This window comes from Notolepis coatsorum (genome assembly GCF_963971535.1).
Source record: "Notolepis coatsorum genome assembly, chromosome: 3".
In the NCBI taxonomy this organism is placed as follows: domain Eukaryota; kingdom Metazoa; phylum Chordata; class Actinopteri; order Aulopiformes; family Paralepididae; genus Notolepis; species Notolepis coatsorum.
Window position 1 is genome coordinate 13,903,320 of NC_140167.1, and position 15,910 is coordinate 13,919,229.

The 15,910-nt window shown below is 39.7% G+C and overlaps 2 protein-coding genes across 3 annotated transcripts in view; one reads left to right on the plus strand and one right to left on the minus strand.

The window, feature by feature from the left end:
* Positions 1-3,117, minus strand: part of psen1 (presenilin 1) — a 31,916-nt gene extending 28,799 nt beyond the window's left edge. The window contains exons 1-2 of one of the 2 annotated variants that reach the window (XM_084309489.1): positions 2,995-3,117; positions 2,139-2,226 (exon numbers count right to left, since the gene is read on the minus strand). In XM_084309489.1, coding sequence (XP_084165615.1) covers positions 2,139-2,174 — 36 coding nt within the window. In that variant the 5' untranslated portion in view covers positions 2,175-2,226; positions 2,995-3,117. The remainder of the gene's footprint in view (positions 1-2,138; positions 2,227-2,994) is intronic. The other variant, XM_084309490.1, reaches the window with a different exon arrangement.
* A 401-nt stretch (positions 3,118-3,518) lies between these two features.
* LOC311224954 (enhancer of rudimentary homolog) lies at positions 3,519-15,816 on the plus strand. The gene is made up of 4 exons (XM_084310114.1): positions 3,519-3,579; positions 9,843-9,930; positions 10,794-10,914; positions 15,165-15,816. The coding sequence occupies exons 1-4, from the start codon at positions 3,577-3,579 to the stop codon at positions 15,265-15,267; spliced, it is 315 nt and encodes a 104-aa protein (XP_084166240.1). The 5' UTR covers positions 3,519-3,576; the 3' UTR covers positions 15,268-15,816.
* Positions 15,817-15,910: the final 94 nt, after the last annotated feature.

Consider the following 15,910-nt stretch of genomic DNA (forward strand, 5'->3'; position numbering starts at 1 on the left):
GCGGTCACCAAACCCGCAATTTCAGAAAGCCATGGCCCTCCTCCTCCGCGAATAGATTTCCAACAAAGACACAATGGCATATTAGCGGCGCTTCTCGTGTTGTACGTAACACGGTCCTTCCACCGCCATCGCAAATAACCCACACTTGTGGGAATCTTTGCACAGGGAGGAGCCATAACAACAACAACTGCTCCACCACACATGATGGGAAAACAACACTTCCAGTTGTTGGGCTGGCTCCCAGGTCCGTTCAACTTCAGCTTAATATGGTTCACAATATTTATAACAATAGGGCCCCCAATTATCTTACAAATCATTTTCAGTGGAACAGGGACATGCATACCCATAACACCAGAGCCAGCACTGCCGACCTGTGTATTAGAAGGTTCAAAGTTCAAACCAAATATGGGCAAATGTTCTTTTAAATTCTGGGGAGTCACAAATTGGAATTTGCTACCTTCACACTGTTCAGTTCAAATGCATTAGTAGCTGACACAATTTTAAGAAAAAGGTTAAATCATGGCCCCTCGACAATGTTAAAAACTAGATTTTAAAATGTATGAAAATGTTGTCCGATACATTGTTGTCTGTGGCTATGTTTGTACTGCACTTAAATTTGACATGCCTATATAGTTTGTCATATTGTAATTTGTCGTCACGTTTTGTATTGCTTATCTGTCCGAGACCAAGGACCACAATGGAAATAAGTCTCGACTTTTTTGTGTTTCATCTTTGATGTTTTCTTGAATCTTGAATTTTTTTTAAATGTCAAATCAAATCATGATGCCATACTATTTAATCAGGCCACACTACATGTTTGTTTTTAGAGGGGAAGCAACGGTGTCCTCGTTCCCTCTCACCCCGAGGTTCTGGCCCCACGGACCAGAACAAAATAGGCTCTATACATCAAACGAGGCTGAGCTCAAACAGTCAGGCTTCCTGGCGAGTCGGGACAAGCGAGCCCAACCCGAGTCGCTGGCTCGAAGCGCTCTTGCCGGGTTACACTGAGAAGAAGAAGGTACATGTTCTCCAGAGACCTGCGTATATACCCTTTGGTGGTGAGCAGTGCCACGCCTTCCTAGCCAGTCACTGTAGAAAGTGAACGCTGTGTGTTTATACAGAACAAGAGCTGCTAAGACAGCGCTGTTGTGGGGTAAACAAGGGGCAAGGGTTGTTGTGACTCAGTGAACTGTACGACTACGAAGGAGGACTTTGATTCCCTTGGGCTTGAGAGGCCACGCCTTTTTTATTTTTTTTTAATGGCAAAATGCTGACACAACAGAGCAAAGGAAATTATTATATTTTCTTCCCCAAGTTCCTTGTTGACTTTAAAACGAGTATAGGAGGCATTTTAGCATTTAGTAATTTTTTGTTTTGTATATTTTTTATAGTGTTTGGACTTTATTCTTTTTACTGTATGAAACACAATTTCAGGAGGGTCATGCAGAAGCATTTCACTGTAATTTACTGTATGTGTACCTTTTATGTGACAAATTAAAAAGAATTGAACAAATAACATAATTTTGTGTGTGTGTGAATGGTTCCAGTTTAAAGCGTGGACATGCTGGCTCATATTAACGTTTACATGACTCAATAACAGGGCTGAATGATTTTTTTTGGGGGGGGGGGTCATATTGTGACTCTTTTGACAGATATTACAATTGTGATATGACTCATGATATTAGAGGGAATGACCATAGTTGCGTCATCATTCTTCTTTTCATTGAAAACAGTATCGAATTATCATTATGTGAAAAGGTGTCATTGTGACTGTGATTCTTGTGGGGGTCAACTGTACAATTGAAATTGTACTAATAATAATAAATACATCGGATTTATATAGCGCTTTTCCAAGTGCTCAAAGACGCACTATTGCGACTTCGGTTAAACTTCAACTAATTGGGCAGCCGCCCCAACTCATTTCCTTATACTAACTTTTCATGATATAGTAACAAAGTAAATCTGACAGTAGAACATTGCCTTAAGTGTCAAGAGACAGGAACTCTCCACTGTGTGTGTTTGTTGTGTCAGAAGCCACAGCTTTTCTCTGTTTCATCATTAACCAACAACGGATACACGGGGGCGTCACCAATACAAAGTTAGCATAGAGCATCTGTAGCCCATTCATTTATACTGACCACGTTGTTTTCAATATCCTCCGCATTGTTCGCCATTGTTGGCTGTGCAGACACTTATCCTCACATGGAAACCAGATGCTTTGTACTGCTGGAACAGAAAGGGAGTAGAGAATGTTTTGTTTATTATGGGACAGGATTTGACATCAACAATCAAGAGGGTAAAAAACACACAATATCTTTAACATTTATGACAGCTAATTCGAGGGTGTAAGAAGGTTAACGTGTATTTTCTTTGCGATGAGATGTCTCCATTATATCTAACCGTACAGGATCATAATAAAATCAAATGTATCTGTAATATAGCCCGAAATCACAACAACTTGCCCACATGGGCTTTACAAATCAAGATGAAACACCACAATAGATCCAGAACAAAAATCACAATCAAATCCACATTTGCAACATGAAGATGAGGAACGACTCCCTAAAACCTAGCAGAGTATGTTGACTTTTACCGTTATTCACAGCTACTTTACTTTAGGGATGGGACATAATAACGTTAGCTTCCTTGATGAATAGGACCCAGCCCCCTGTACCATTCATTGCTGTGTTAACTAGTTACTAACGTTACAACTTAAAATGCTAACGCAAATTAACATAATATGCTTCCATTATTACACGTTACATCTGTCTAGCTAGTGTGTGCCACTGGATAATAAAGGCTTGCTAGGTGGTTTCCGTAAACTAGGTGCAACACTCACATAGGTGGGGTGTGTGTTAGCAGCACTAGCTAGCTAATGGCAGGCTAGCAGTACAAATTGCAAATCAGCCGCCGCCTCATCATTAGGCACGTTAGCTAGCATAGCTCAAGCTAAATCTATTTGATCGATATCGCCACTGTTGGGTCGGGACTTACCCAATATCACCAACAGACAAACGGTTTTGCGGTTTGATCAATGGGTTGTATTATGTTATAGTTTTTTCGGGGAGCTGTGTTCAGCACCTGAGCTGCACTTTCCTCTTCTGTATTGTCTCCACCTTTCCCACAGAGCATCCGGTCGCTAAGGGCGGGACTTCCTGCTGATTTGGGGTGGGGAGGATGGTTCGATAAATTATAGTTCAGTTAAATTTACCACTGGCATCGCATTACATATGCATTTTCAACACACGGTGTGGGAAATTGACTTAAACTTAAAAAAAAAAAAAAACACAGGTAAATTAAATAAACGAACTACAGTAGTTGGGTAGTAGTTTTACAGTTCTAAAGAGTAGGGTATATCTGCAGAGCCGCAAGCCCAACGTCTGGGCGGGGCTTCGGGGCTTGACGCCCCGCCCACGCACAGTCAAACAGAGTACAAGCCCCGAAGCCCCGCCCAGACGTTGGGCTTGCGGCTCTGCAGATATTACTACGTTAACGTCAAGTTATTCTTCCGGTTCAAAGGTCAGCAGCAGCTCTTCGATCCCAGAAGCAACAGAAACTGACTGAACCATCCACATCATGGTGAGTAGTACGTTGTAAATAATTACACGTTTGTTTGTATAATTGTTTGTATGCCGAACCGATGTCATTGGAAGTAAACGCTAGCGACCATTGTTTGAATGAACGATAACAAACGGGTGTAACGTTACTACTTTGATAATAACGTTGAGAGCTTGCTAACCGTGGAGGTAGTTGTTGCTAACGTTAGCAGAATGTGGGGGGATGGTTGGTTGTTGCCCGAGTCACGGTTTTGTGCTTGTTGTTTATTTATTACCAACACGATCATAATCCAGGTAAACAATAGCAGCACGTACAAATACATTTTAAACGACACACATACATATGAAGAACATCAAATAAAAATATTAAAAGACAATTACATCTGGTATGTTAGGTATTGGTTTAGACCATTCTGTTTGTGAAATAAAATAAAAACTGTACATATAGAATAATACACTGAGTCTGATATTTTAAAAGAGTAGACTGCAGTAAAACATTGTTTCTATATTATGTTTACAAAAAAGGTAGAAATGTACATTTATCAATAAGACAATTAGCAGGGTATATTTGATGTAACATGGTGTGTATCACACTCCTCCTACACAGTCATAGCCTGCAAAACAGCTCTGCCCCAAGTGCCTTATAACTGTACCAAACCTGAGCATCCGTGACCAAATTAGTTTGAAAGAAAATGCAACTTTATAACTTTGAATTGGGTGCCTAGCTTAGCACAAAGGAATGGAAGCGGATACGGACCAGCTAGCCTAGCTGTTGGCCAACAAGACCTGATTGATTGAACATTTTATTAACAGATTGCAGAATGGGTACAATACAGTACAGCTCAAACAATACACACAATTGTTAACACATTGGCGGCCATTTGGATGCGTCTAAAATCACTGTAGACGGCCAGCATATGTAAACAGACTTGCACAGTCCGTGGGGCTGTTTGTAGAGCTAAATATATACTTTATAGTATTGCTATCTGTCCATTCTCATTGTCAATTGAGACTATAAACCGTCCATTCAAAATGGCTTAAAGAAATAATTTTTTCATCAATATGTTCTCATTTTATAGTGTCTTGAATATAAGCGTTATACGTGATTTGGTCTAGGATATTTCCTGGAAGGCTGGATAAAGGGCTAATGGCTACTAACGTTATATCCAATGGCATTTCGGTTATACAGAAGCTACAGTTAAAACTATCAGTACGATCCTCAAGCATGAATGCATGAAAGGGGGGAGGCGGGGGACGTCGTTTCTGATTATTGATTACCAATAACCGTGTTCGTCTCAGTAGCCACATACGCTGATCGGCTGGTTGAGTATCATAAAAAGATCTTACCATGAGCCGGTTGGATCCCCCAGACCATTTCCCAGTTATCGATCGCCATCTGGTAGATCGATATGTTCATTGGCTGATGATATATTCCCATACTGCATAGTGAAATCCGCAATCCAAAACGTATTCCGTGCAACAGGCTATAGGGATCGCTTCAGGTGAGTAGAAAACTACATTGGAAATCCAGAAGATGCATAATCCACCACAACATATGGATTGGGGTTATTTGACACGCTTCGATGGAACCGGCAGAACGGCTGCCCTCGCCCGACAAGGAAACATGAAACTGGAGACGCTTGGCCGTCCCACAAAGAAAGATACAAGGGTATGAAGGGTGCTCGATACCACCGTCTAGCGTGATGCGGCCAGTATTGCACTTTTACATCTCAGGCTGATTCCCCATGTTTTTTTTTAATACTTTATTTCTCAGTTTACTAGACAAGAACAGACAGAACAAAAATAAACAGACATAACAAAATGACAAAAAAAAACGAAAAAGACTGCCAGACAGGAAAATAAAATAACAGTGTGACTTAACTCAAAGCATTAAAGTGTGTTGTATAGCCAGGTGTTACAAGAGTACAGGTAAAACAAGAGATATACAGGGGTGCGTCTCTGCAGAATGCAGTTATTTGTCCTTCAGATATTCAATGAATGGGCTCCATATGTCCGAAAACCTGTTGTGCTCTTTGGCTCTGTAATAGCGGATCCTCTCCATCTGTATGATTGCGATCATTTCATTGAGCCATTTCTGGAAACACGGGGGTGTAGGTGATTTCCAATCGGTTAGAATCATTTTTTTTGCAGCTACCATGCCGAGCATTAGTGTCTGTTGTTCCTCCCTCGTGTACCTTAAGGCAGTCTCTGAACACCCAAAGAGTGCCAACTCTGGATCAGGGGGAATGTCCTTTCCATAGACCCTGGAAAACCACTGGAAGATTCCCCATGTTAACCCAGAGTCTGTGTGCCTGTAATTAATAGAAATAACGATCAAATAACGAGTATACTCGTCGTTGGCAGTGAATGAGTTAACCCATTCTCCGCCATTCACGTGTTAAGGCCGGGTTTCTCCGCCATGCGTTGTCTGCCAATAACTCAATAAGGCGTTTTTGAGATCAATATTTCATATTTTCATCATGGTATTCATATTTCGCCCACGGAGTCTTGGGTGATGCTGTCTGGGCCATCACAACTCTGCAACGCTTCAATACTGCCACCTCGTGGCCGATCGATGAGTTGCCAAACCGGAAGTGCTTGGTCCGTCCCCTATTTTCGTCCGGCCACTCGCTTATCGTCCCGGGGCTCAATACAGACACCGTGGATATTGATCTTTGCCGGAAATGGATCGCATCGATCAACATCCCATAATAGCGATCTTTTTGCTCCACTCTCATCGCCCAACGCTACGAGGAGACTGGGGTGAGTTTCAGCGTTTTTCTTTGCCATTTTCTATACAAACTGCTCTGATCAATATATCACCCATACTACATGAATCATTTAACGTCGGTCATTGAATTATAAACGACCCACCCCTGTTCACCCGCAGATGACCAGTCATGACGTTTAGGACCATGTACAGTTGACATTTTTTATATAGCGTTGATCGGTATCAAACTGCATTTGATCATCTAATATATGCATTTATGCCTATATCTCACGTTCTATGAAATACAGCAGAAAACGATAAAAACATATTTATACTCTAGACGGTATTTCAGTATGAATGTGTGAATGAAAAAGTAAAACGTTCCTACATCCTGAACGATAGATAATTGATGTTGAATGGGCCATAGTAATGTCAATTTAGCAATACAATTTAAAAAGTTATAGCCCTGCAAAGAAGGTGAACATCTCCATAGACTTATAGCGCTGGCAGAGAGGGTACAATGATGGGTACAATGCCCGGCAGAGAATGGGTTAAGCTAGCCTAGTGGTCCGTATCCGTTTCCATTTATAGCTTCCAGCCGGATAGCTTTCTGCTGAACGCACATAGAGCTAGTGGGATCCTTTAAGTATAATTTGATGACATCACAATTTCAAGTCTTGATTATCTGGTTTCCAGCCTAGGAAGAGAGTAGTCTTATCTATGTATGTATGTATGTCATAAATGTCTTGATTAATTGAAAATGGAGGACCCTTATGTAAACAAGACTAAAGTCTTTCTGGTCTGCATCATCTTAGCAGTTGTTTGTATTGAGCCGTACTGTAACTGTACCCATTCTGCAATCTGTAATAACTCATCAGTTTCGTCAACATAAATAATCCAATAAGGGGTTGGTATGAAAGTGATGGTGACGTCTTATAGTATAATATTAGTGTAGCCTAATCTTTAACTGCAACTGTGAAGAAAACCCCCATTGATTTAAACAGAGTTAAAAAAAAACACATAAATAAAAAAAGTTTATTAAAAATTCAAAAGTTGATTTAGAATTTGAATGTCAACATTATGATCGAAGCTTCGAAGCATTCGGTACAGCCCTAAAACTGTTGCAGATTGTTGGAATAGCACAATGTGTTTTTTGTTTTAGGGCATGTTATCATCATAGACAGAGAGACTCACAGACTCAGCTTCTTCCCCCAGGCCATCAGAACACTGAACACACACACCACACATCCTGCACTCTCTGACACACAAACACATTACAGGTCGCTTTAAACACAAAAAATGTCACTTAAAAAAAACACAACTGTATGTTTTGGTATAGTTATATATAGCAATAACTATATTGTATAGTTTATTATTTGTTTTATCTATTCTATATTATTCTATTATTATTTGTGAAAAAACAATCATGGCGGGCATGGCCACCTTCATTTCACTACATGTCTCGTGTATGTATGTGACGAATAAATCTCTTGAATCTAGATGAGTAGCCAATAGCCTTCATTTTCATCCGTTATGTACCTTATTAGTTTCACATTGTTTACTTACCATGATGCATAGGGTTGGGCATCGTTTGGATTTGAACTATTCCGATTCTCCATTTCGATTCCTGTTCTAAACGATTCTCCATTCCGATTCTTTGAGGTACAGGTCACAGCTTATTTTGCAGGAGAAAAAATGTATTTGAAAAATCCTTTATTTTTTTCATACTATTCACATTGTCAGTTGACTTGATACAGTTTAATTTGGTTGCTGTACTGTAACTAAGGTATTAATTAACATTCATTTATATTACTTTTTTTTTTTTTTAAGAATAGAAAAGAAGATGTTTGCATAGGGCTGGGCGATATGGAAAAAAATCATATCGCGATAACGATATGATAATTTTATTTTATTTCTCGATATCGATAATTATCGAATTGTTATAAGTATAATTTTTTTTTTTTTTTTTTTTTTAACAACAGATGTATGTTTATTTTGCAGCAATTCTTTGTCATTGCCGCCATCTTTAGTGTTACATCCCCTCACACTCCAGTTCTCAGGCTGCAGCTGGTTTAAAAGCTAAAGTAAACCGGCTTCTCTGCTGGCTGTGGCTCCAGAGGAGTTGAACAGTTCTGGCTCTGCTAGTTTATTTTCGATCTTTTGGCGCTTTTTTGGTGGACAAACCACCGCACATGTGCACTGTGACTCGTGACTGGAGTCTAGTTCTGCTAGCACACATAGCCTACTGTGTACAGACGGTTTCAAAATGTATTTTAAATTAGAAAGCAAACTAAATAAATGGACAAGAGAAAAAGAAATCTGAATTTGGTCAGTATTGTCATTTGGACAAGCAAAGCCATTACTTTAAGTTGCAGGCAAGAAAGACAAGTCTGTCCACTGTCTCTGGTTTTAAAACTGCCCTGTTGCAGGTAAAATTTTTTTTTAATAAAAAATAAAAAAAAAAAACGATTTTTTGATATATTTTTTTATTTCAATATTCGATATCGATTATTAAAATATATCGCGATATTTATCGTTATCGTTATATCGCCCAGCCCTATGTTTGCATAACACATTGTCCGCCATGCATTGTACCCATCCTTGGGCCCAGTCTGTCAGTGCTATAACCCTATGGAGATGTTTACCTTCTTTGCAGGGCTATAACTTTTTAAATATTATAGCTATATCGACATTCAACATCGGGTATCTATCGTTCCGGATGTGGGAACGTTATATTTTTTCATTAATTAATACCGTCGTGAATATAAGTGTTTTTAAGGTTTTCTGCAGTAATTCCTAAAACGCGAGTTATAGGCCCCAACGCATATGATAGATTATCGATTGGCGTTTCTTTCCTATACACGCTAATTAAAAAATTCAAATGTATATTATCGTATACATTATGCTTCATCATGCGTGAAGGAAAGGGGGCGAGTCGTTTATAATTCCTTGATCGTCAGTAGCGTCTTATTTTACTATGGGTTGATCAGATGGATTGCAGCGAAATAAATAAACAATCGGGCTGAAAATAACGTTAGATTCCTCTTACCGTTCGCCGATGAGTCTGGAGGAAAAATATTCCACTTATTTGACGTCGATCTGCTAGATCCATTTCCCGTTTGTATGGCGCAATAAACGCCGAAATCATATTGATTATTGCGTTTCGAAAGCGATCCCAATGCACTCTATTGTGTCTCTTGATTCACGTTACAAGATATTACTACCGGAGGATTGTCCCAGATGCACTTGTCCCAGATGCACTGAGCGCCACTTCCGGTTTGGCGTGGAGTGTAACTCGCCCGAAATCCACCAGGCGGCGGTATTCAGGCGTTGCAATATCAGAACAGGGTCCAGCTGCGTCCCGGAGGGAGGCTGGATGAATTATGAATGCCATGGCGCAAAAATGTAATATTGATCCCAAAAACGAGTTAACTTGTTTCTGGCGCACAACGCATGGCGGGCAATAACGAGTATACTCGTTTTTGCCGCACAAAGTGTTAACGGTTCCGGAACGGTGCCCAACCCTAATGATGCATGCATGTTGTAATGGACTATATGTACATTGTATATTACAGTCTCATACCATCCTGCTGGTGCAGCCCACTAAGAGGCCGGAAGGAAGGACGTATGCAGACTACGAGTCAATCAACGAGTGCATGGAAGGTAACTGATTGGTGCTTTATTTGCAGTTAGTCCTTTTGAACCCTTTCACTACCACACTAGACACTACCCAAATGGTTAACCCTTTCACTGTGACAATACAGAATGTTAACCCTTTCACTACAAAGGGTTAACCCTTTCACAACCACCCTACAGAAGGTTAACATTTCACTACCACACTACAGACGGCGTGTAACCGTCTGTAGTGTGGTAGTGAAAGGGTTAACCTTCTGTAGTGTGGTAGTGAACGGGTTAAAGGCCCAACATAGACTGCTGGTGTTTAGTGGCATGAGTCTAGCTCCAGTTGAAAACCACTATGTTCAGTAGCGAATGAATGATCATGAATGGTCATTGCATTTAGATGGCGCTTTACAATGTAGGGTGGAAATCGCCTCCTTCACCACCAATGTGTAGCACCCAACCTTACGGAGGCTACCGTCTGCCTTGCAGAGCATTATTGTTGCTGCTCGGGGAGCCCAAGGTCCCGGGTTCGATCCCTGGTCCCAACAAGTATGAAAATAAGCGAGCAATATAATTCCTCATAACCCTCCACCCAGAAGTTTTAATTATTCGCTGATTTGATTATTTACTGTTGTTGTTTCAAAGCCCAAAACAATGGTATTCGGGACAGTCCTAGAACATTTTATTATTGCACTGTATTGTAATCCTATAGTTTCAAAATGTCATATGGTCATTTAGGGTTTAATTGACCTGAGCTTATAATGATATTACACCACGTAGATGTTGTTATTAAGATAAGATATTCCTTTATTGATCCCCTTGGGTCATTGCGGTCATTGTTATTGTCTACCAATTGATTGAATTGAAATTCTTACATAACACTGTCTTTACAAATCCCTGTTCAGGCGTGTGCAAGATGTACGAGGAGCATCTGAAGAGAATGAACCCCAACACCCCGTCGATAACATACGATATCAGCCAGCTCTTCGACTTCATAGATGACCTGGCTGACCTCAGCTGCTTGGTGTAAGTCTTTACTTACAATTTCCAAAAAGTCTGACTTTTGGAAATTAGTTTCAGTAAAATGAATAGAATATAAACAGGCTCCAGCCTGCGCTGTGTATATCAGAGCCAGGCAGTCTTTTTTTTTTTTTTTTTTTTTTTTTAAGACGCCACAACGGGAAAACTATTGTGCAATGTTATTATTGTGTAACGTACCGGTGCATGTCAACCTGTTAAACCCACCCCCTTCTGTCATGAATATTTTCTCAGAATGACATGTAGACCCATTCTAATATTGTGTAGTGAGTAGGCTGAGGAGACTCACTCTAATATTGTGTAATCACAGTAGATCTTGTGTCCTCACCTGGAATCCCTCTGTTGGAAATCTTGCCGTTCACCATCTTGGTCCTTAGTATTATATACACTAATGGCAAAAACCTTGACATTGGTCACCAGCGTTGATCTTTGACCAAATTGAAAAGTATTAAATTGCGCAGGATAAAGCTGTAACCTACTGTAATATCTAAACCACTTGGAGGTTGTGATATTTCCTAAAGGTGAAATGTGTGTCACAACTTAGAGCTGTGACAGACGCCCGGCGGTGATGCCTTGTGTTGGTGTACAAAATGCATTTCCCCCCCTGTCTCCCGTCTTGGAAAGTGTCCAAATTTTACTTTCAGGCGCCGTAAATAACAATTCCGTCCGGTGAAATACGACCATTTGATCTTCTAAGAATCCACCCTTCCCTGTGTCATATAAAACTTTATTCCCGCGTGTCGTCTGCGGTGATGTGGAGAAGGCTCGCATCAGTGTCACTCTGCGTTCCACCGTCACATCGAATCCGCCCCGGTGTTCAATCCCACCTACACGTGGCCATTCATTCAGTGACATGTAGCATTCATTCAGAAGCTAACCGTGTGTCTCACAGGTTGTTAAGATAAGATATTACTTTATTGATCCCCTTGGGGAAATTCAGGCAACATAGCAGCATGGTGGAGGGGAGGTACAGGTATGGGCAGGGTAATAGTAGAAAGACATAAATAGAGGCAATAGAAATTATAGTACAGTAGAGAGGTAAACAATATAATTAACTCTGAATATATATATACACATATGAGCAAGTAGGCAGTGTGATCAAAGGTGCGGATGAGGGTCTGTATGCCCTATCAGTTATATTATACATTACAATAAACACTAGAATCTAAATATATATACTTACTAGGTTAGGTTATTTGTGGTGGTGGCAAACTGGGACTGTCAATCATTTATATTTACATTTAGATGATGCTGATGCAATAGCATACCAGCAAACAGTTTACTTTTACTCTCACTCATAGTATACATTAAAATACTTCATTGCCTATATTTATTGTAACATATAGTATAACCAATGGGGCATGCCCCTTTTGTTTACACAGTTTATTTTTCTCATATTTCTATATTCAGAGTTAATTATATCGTTTACACCAGTTTTCTTTCCTCATGTTTTCTTTATTTATTTCTACGATTACCTTGCCCATACCTGTACCCCCCCTCCCCCATGCTGCTATGACACCTGAATTTCCCCAAGGGGATCAATAAAGGAATATCTTATCTTTATAAAAGAAAAGAAAACACATTTTGTGGTGAGCTGCCACTAATGCATGTATGTATGGAAAACACTACAAAACATGGTAGCGTGTTCCTAGGTGGGCTCATTATCCATGCGCTCAAATCAGTCTGGCTTCACCTCCGAGTGGAACTCTTACTTTACAGGCTCAGTGAGCAATAGGATGAGGGAATGAGATTACAAGATGATTAAGTGAATTAATAAAAAGATCATTAATTGTGTCGCCCCGCCTTCTTTTCTCAATCCTCCAATCACAACTGTTGCCAAAGCCTTTTTTTTTTTTGCACAATATGAAAACTAAATCTATTTTTAGCGAAGTGGCGGTCGACTGGATCGCCAAATCCTTGACAATAATTCAAGTCTGCCCTTTAACTACTAAAAAAAGCCATCCATCTCTCGCCTTGTGCCGAACAAGCGGGTAAATAACCTTGTTCTCCACATTCTCCTGAGTCAGCTGTGATATTACTGTGACTTTTACTGATATAATTCATGCTATTTCAACTAGTAAAAGCTGCTTATTACTGTGACTTTTACTGATATAATTTATGCTATTTCAACTAGTAAAAGTTGCATATTTCTATTGCACCATCTTGTGATGATAATAATAATAAACTTTATTTGTATAATACCTTTCATACAAGAATTGCAGCCCAAGGTGCGTCACAGCAGAAATGGAGACGGGAATAGAATTAGCATAACATTTACAGAATAAAGGCAACGCATAAAATGCAGACAGAATAAAAGCAGTGCAATAAGATACATAGATGAAGATGCATGTAAAAATAAATACATGGATTTAAAAATTCCCTAATTATTTAAATATTGTTCCTCACTTCACGCCAGTGCATTTTAATATAGCTATAGTGTCCTTTTTGTAGAGGCTATAGATGTATTATTGATCCAGTACCCTAGAAGTATCCCTGCTCTGTGCCTTCATTCTGCTGACTTGGCCCAGTAGTTGTCACTTAATTATCCAGCATGGCAGCTTACAAAAAAAAATTAAAAAATTATCACAGGTACACTAATTACCACACACACACACACAGTGTCTTTGGGGCCAATACATTCAACCTGGCTTTGCGCCCCATTTACTGTTTCTTTCCACTTTTCATTCTTGTGTGTTTACACTTTGGGACATTAGATTAGATTATCAATCATTAATCACAAGTACAGTACAACGAGAAACGAAGTTTGGCATCCAACCAGAGTGCAAATGTATAACCGTAAAGTGCAACAGAAATACACAATGTACAGGTGATTAAGCTGGGTATTATACAATATATATATACATTTGTACTACTGAGTAATAGTGATTATCAGATGTACAGAGCTGTAGTATTAATATGTACAGTGATATACAGGTATAAAGACAGTATGGTAGTAAGTCATACTGGCTGGCCAGCAGCCTAACTAGCATGCGTCAGATGTTGAGAGCTAGACCTGCCGGTTACCCAGTTTATAACTAGGATGAAGCAGACAACACAGTCGGCCCACCCTCTTTACTTGATCCTCCAATCACAACTGTGCACAGTGTACACGGGTATAAAGACACTATGGTAGTAAGTCCTACTGGAGTGGCCAGTATAGCACAAGAGTAGGTAAGGGACATGTACAGATATATAGTATCTACAGATATGTAAAAAGGATTATATGCAGGTATGTACAGACGGATGTTGATGCAATTCAAACTAAATCAACTGTATTGAACTTAGGCAGCCAACACTCAAAGTTTATATTGTTGCCATTATGTTCTTTTAAGTTGTATTGTTATTTTTGCACACTCTGTTGTCTAGTCTTGTGTGGAGCCAAATGTCAAGATATGGGCTGTTGCCTGCCCGACTACTTAGCCAGGTCGCCCTTCAAGAAGAGCTCCTCGATCTCTGGTTAAATAAAAGTAAAAAATATATATAGATGAATGGACTGCATTTTTTTATATAGTGCTTTTATCCAAAGCGCTTTACAATTTTGTTCCTCACATTCACCCACACATTCAGACACCGACGGCGAGGTGCCGACCTGCTCATCGGGAGCCGTTAGGAGGTTCAGTGTCTCGCTCGAGGACACGCTGGCACGCCGGCAGGAGGAGCCGCAATCAAATCGGCAACGACCGTCTCTACCTCCTGAGCCACTGTCGTACTTTAGTTTTCTATATTGTATATTTTGTAGGGATGCTCGATATTGACTTTTTTACCGATACCGATATTGTCCAACTCTTAATTTCCGATACCGATATAAACCGATACCGATATATGCAGGGTTTCCCCCCCCAAAAAACTGAATAATTTCAGGTAATTAACATTACATATCTCTTGTCGTGTAATTAACACAACATTATGCATACTTTGACAATAAATAAAATAATAATTTGTTCTTGCTTGCCTGGGTAAATAAATGTTAAATAAAAAAATGGAAAACCGATACCAATATTTTCCGATATCACATTTTTATGCCAATATCGGACGATAATATCGGTAGGCCGATAATATCGGACATCCCTAATATTTTGTATAATGTTTGGTCTTTATTCTTTCACTTTTGTTTTACTGTATATGAAGCACAATCTCAGGAGGCTCATACGGAACCAAGCATTTCACTGTAATGTACCATTTATATGTGACAAATAAAACACAACTTGAACTTGAACCGTCCCTCTCGTGTCTTTCAGGTACCGCGCCGACACACAGACGTACCAGCCGTACAACAAGGACTGGATCAAAGAGAAGATCTATGTGCTGCTGCGTCGCCAGGCCCAGCAGGCCGCCAAGTGAGGCGGCGCTCGGAGGCGGCGGCCATGGGTCGGGTGGGGTGGGTGGGTTGTGGGTGCTAGAGGGTGAAACTGTTGGCTATAGGGAATGGAGAAGGTTTTTGAATGATGTTATATGAATCCATAATATTTTCATATCTGTATGTTGTTAAAAAAAAACGACGTTTTTGTTTTTATGGCAGGGGGTGGGGGTGTTTTCTTTTTGTATTCACATGTCCAATTGATTAATATCTACTGTATTTGTCTTTTGCTCTAAATAAAAAACAAAACGTTTTGACTTTATTACAAAAAATACATCATTTTTCTATCTATCTCTCTCTCTCTCTCAGAGGGAATGCTTTTCGTTCAAAGGTAATTGAATAATAATTTGTGCCGCAGTAATCTAAGACCACAATGCCCCAAACGACTTCATTGGCAATTTTCTTTTTTTTTCTTTTTTCTTAAAAGTGCAGTGATATTTAATTATCAATCTCTCTGCAAACAAGCTGAAATATTGTATTGATTGTTATATATCGATTTCCTGTTGGACGTGACATTAAAGCTGTTTTACTTATTCTTTCTATTTCCTTTCTTTTATATATGGATTATTAAAGACAAAAAAAAACAATCACTATATCATATAGAGTAACGGTCACCGTATGGCTCTA